General features: G+C 33.8%; 1 protein-coding gene across 1 annotated transcript; it reads right to left on the bottom strand.

Moving 5' to 3' along the window:
* Window positions 1–252: 252 nt before the first annotated feature.
* LOC107180614 (olfactory receptor 14C36-like) lies at window positions 253–1084 on the bottom strand. The gene is given in 2 exon segments (XM_015542383.1): window positions 253–690; window positions 692–1084. Coding segments are annotated over 2 exon segments (831 nt in total).
* Window positions 1085–2029: the final 945 nt, after the last annotated feature.

Genomic DNA, 2029 nt, shown 5'->3' with positions numbered 1-2029 from the left:
TTTTACACACTGGCACATTCAGATAATCCAATGCCTTCAGAAAGGAAATTATTTTGATAAAAAATATTTTTTAATGACATTATTTATTAATTTATATCAGTTATATTGATATAAATCCAATCAATTATCTCAATTTATTGTTGTAAACATGAATTTTACTCACTAATTTTTGGTGAGCCTCAGAAATTTTCTGCACATTTCCTGAGTAAACATTCTCTTTATTTTATTAATGGCACATTTATTTGTTCATTTCTAAAACTGTAGATAATAAGGTTGAAAAGTGGGGAATATGTCTTGGATGGTGGAGTAGTTTTCAGATTGCCTCAGGTATACATAAAAACCTGAGATGAGGAAGACAGATACCACAAATATATTAGGAACACAGGTAGAAAAAGCCTTTTTTCTGTCTGCTCCTCTCGGAAACTTGAAAACTGTAGAAAACATGTGACTGTAAGAGCTGATGATGAAAATTAAACAGCCACCAACAATCCCTAGACCAGAGACAATGAGCACCATCTCATTGCTAAAGGTGTCAGATCAGGAGAGCTTTAGCAGAGAAGGGATATCACAAAAAAACTGATGGATAACATTGGATTGACAGAATGGCAGCCTGAATGTATTGCCAGTGTGTACAGCAGCATGGATGAGACTACTGAGTATGAAAGCCAGAGTCATTTGTATGCAGATTTTGAGAGTTCATGATTATAGAGTAGTAAAGGGGTTGGCGGATAGACACATAATGGTCTTGGGCCATGAGAGTCAGAAACAGAAGCTCCGTATATACAAAGAAAACCACTAGGAAGACCTCAGCTTTACACCCAGCCTTTGAAATGGTGCTGCTGTCAAGTAGAGAATTGATGCATGAGTTAGGAACTGTTACAGAAATGTAGCATGCATCCAAGATGAACAGATTCCTGAGGAAGAAATACATGGGTGTGTGAAGACTCCTGTCAAGGGTGGTGACAGTAACAATGAGAGTGTTTCCCAACATCACAGAGAAGGTTATGGCATGCAAAACCTGCAGTTCCCATACCTCAGAAAACTCTGTGAGGAGAAATCCCATCATCACATTGGAATTTGTCATCTGTGGGTAACACAATATGTACCTGAAAGTAAGAAGTGAAGTCTTGAGCCCATGAAGAATCAAATTATGGAAAGATATTTCTTAACTACTTTGGTTTTGATTCCTACCTAATTCTAATATATATTGATGTCCCTAATATTTTTGAGAGAAAATTAAGTGAACCTCCTTTAGTCTACCTGATTTTATTTTTAATCCTACTGTATACTGGAGTGAAAATTGCAGTCATATTGCTCATAACCAATAAGCATAAAAATTAAATGCATATTTCTACACATTTCAATTGGAAAATACAAATTGCATGGTCAAATACATACAAATATAGATACAGATTACATAAATACAGTTGCATTTGAAAGATACTATGTAAATCGTATTGTTGAACACTGGATAATTAGAATAAAATATTTTGATTGTTTTCAGTCTTATGTTTTTGTTTGAGGCTACAGATGTATGGGGGGAAATGATCTTATTTTTCTTGAGCTAATCTTCTATGCATAATGGTGTCAAAATTCTCTTCTGTTACCATGACAAAATATCAATGTAATTTGAAACTTTACTTACTCTAATATCTCAAATGGAATACAGCCTCAGTAGCTGATATACTTACTTGAGCTGAATCTATGCCTAATTTTTGTTACATTTTTATACTTCAAGTTATTTTTCTAGTTATTCTGCTCTGCTTTTAAAGAGAATGAATGAGCCCAGTATTATTATTTCCTTACTGCCTCTTGAACCTACCCCTAATATTCCCTCATTGTAATCTTCAATTTTCCAAGTTTTCAAACCTTCTTTGGTTTTACTAGCTGAAAAAACAGAACAACAAAATTAAACACAAAATCTTACAACACTAATTTAGTTTTTGCTTTCTGTTAAATTATGGAGGGTGTTTTTCTCACTTTAGTCTTCCATATGTTCAACAACATTTCTAGAATTTCTTCCTTTTTG

The sequence above is a fragment of the Panthera tigris genome, chromosome A1, assembly GCF_018350195.1.
Source record: "Panthera tigris isolate Pti1 chromosome A1, P.tigris_Pti1_mat1.1, whole genome shotgun sequence".
In the NCBI taxonomy this organism is placed as follows: Eukaryota; Metazoa; Chordata; class Mammalia; order Carnivora; family Felidae; genus Panthera; species Panthera tigris.
The sequence above is the reverse complement of the archived record's forward strand: the minus strand, read 5'-3'. Positions and strand labels throughout refer to the sequence as shown.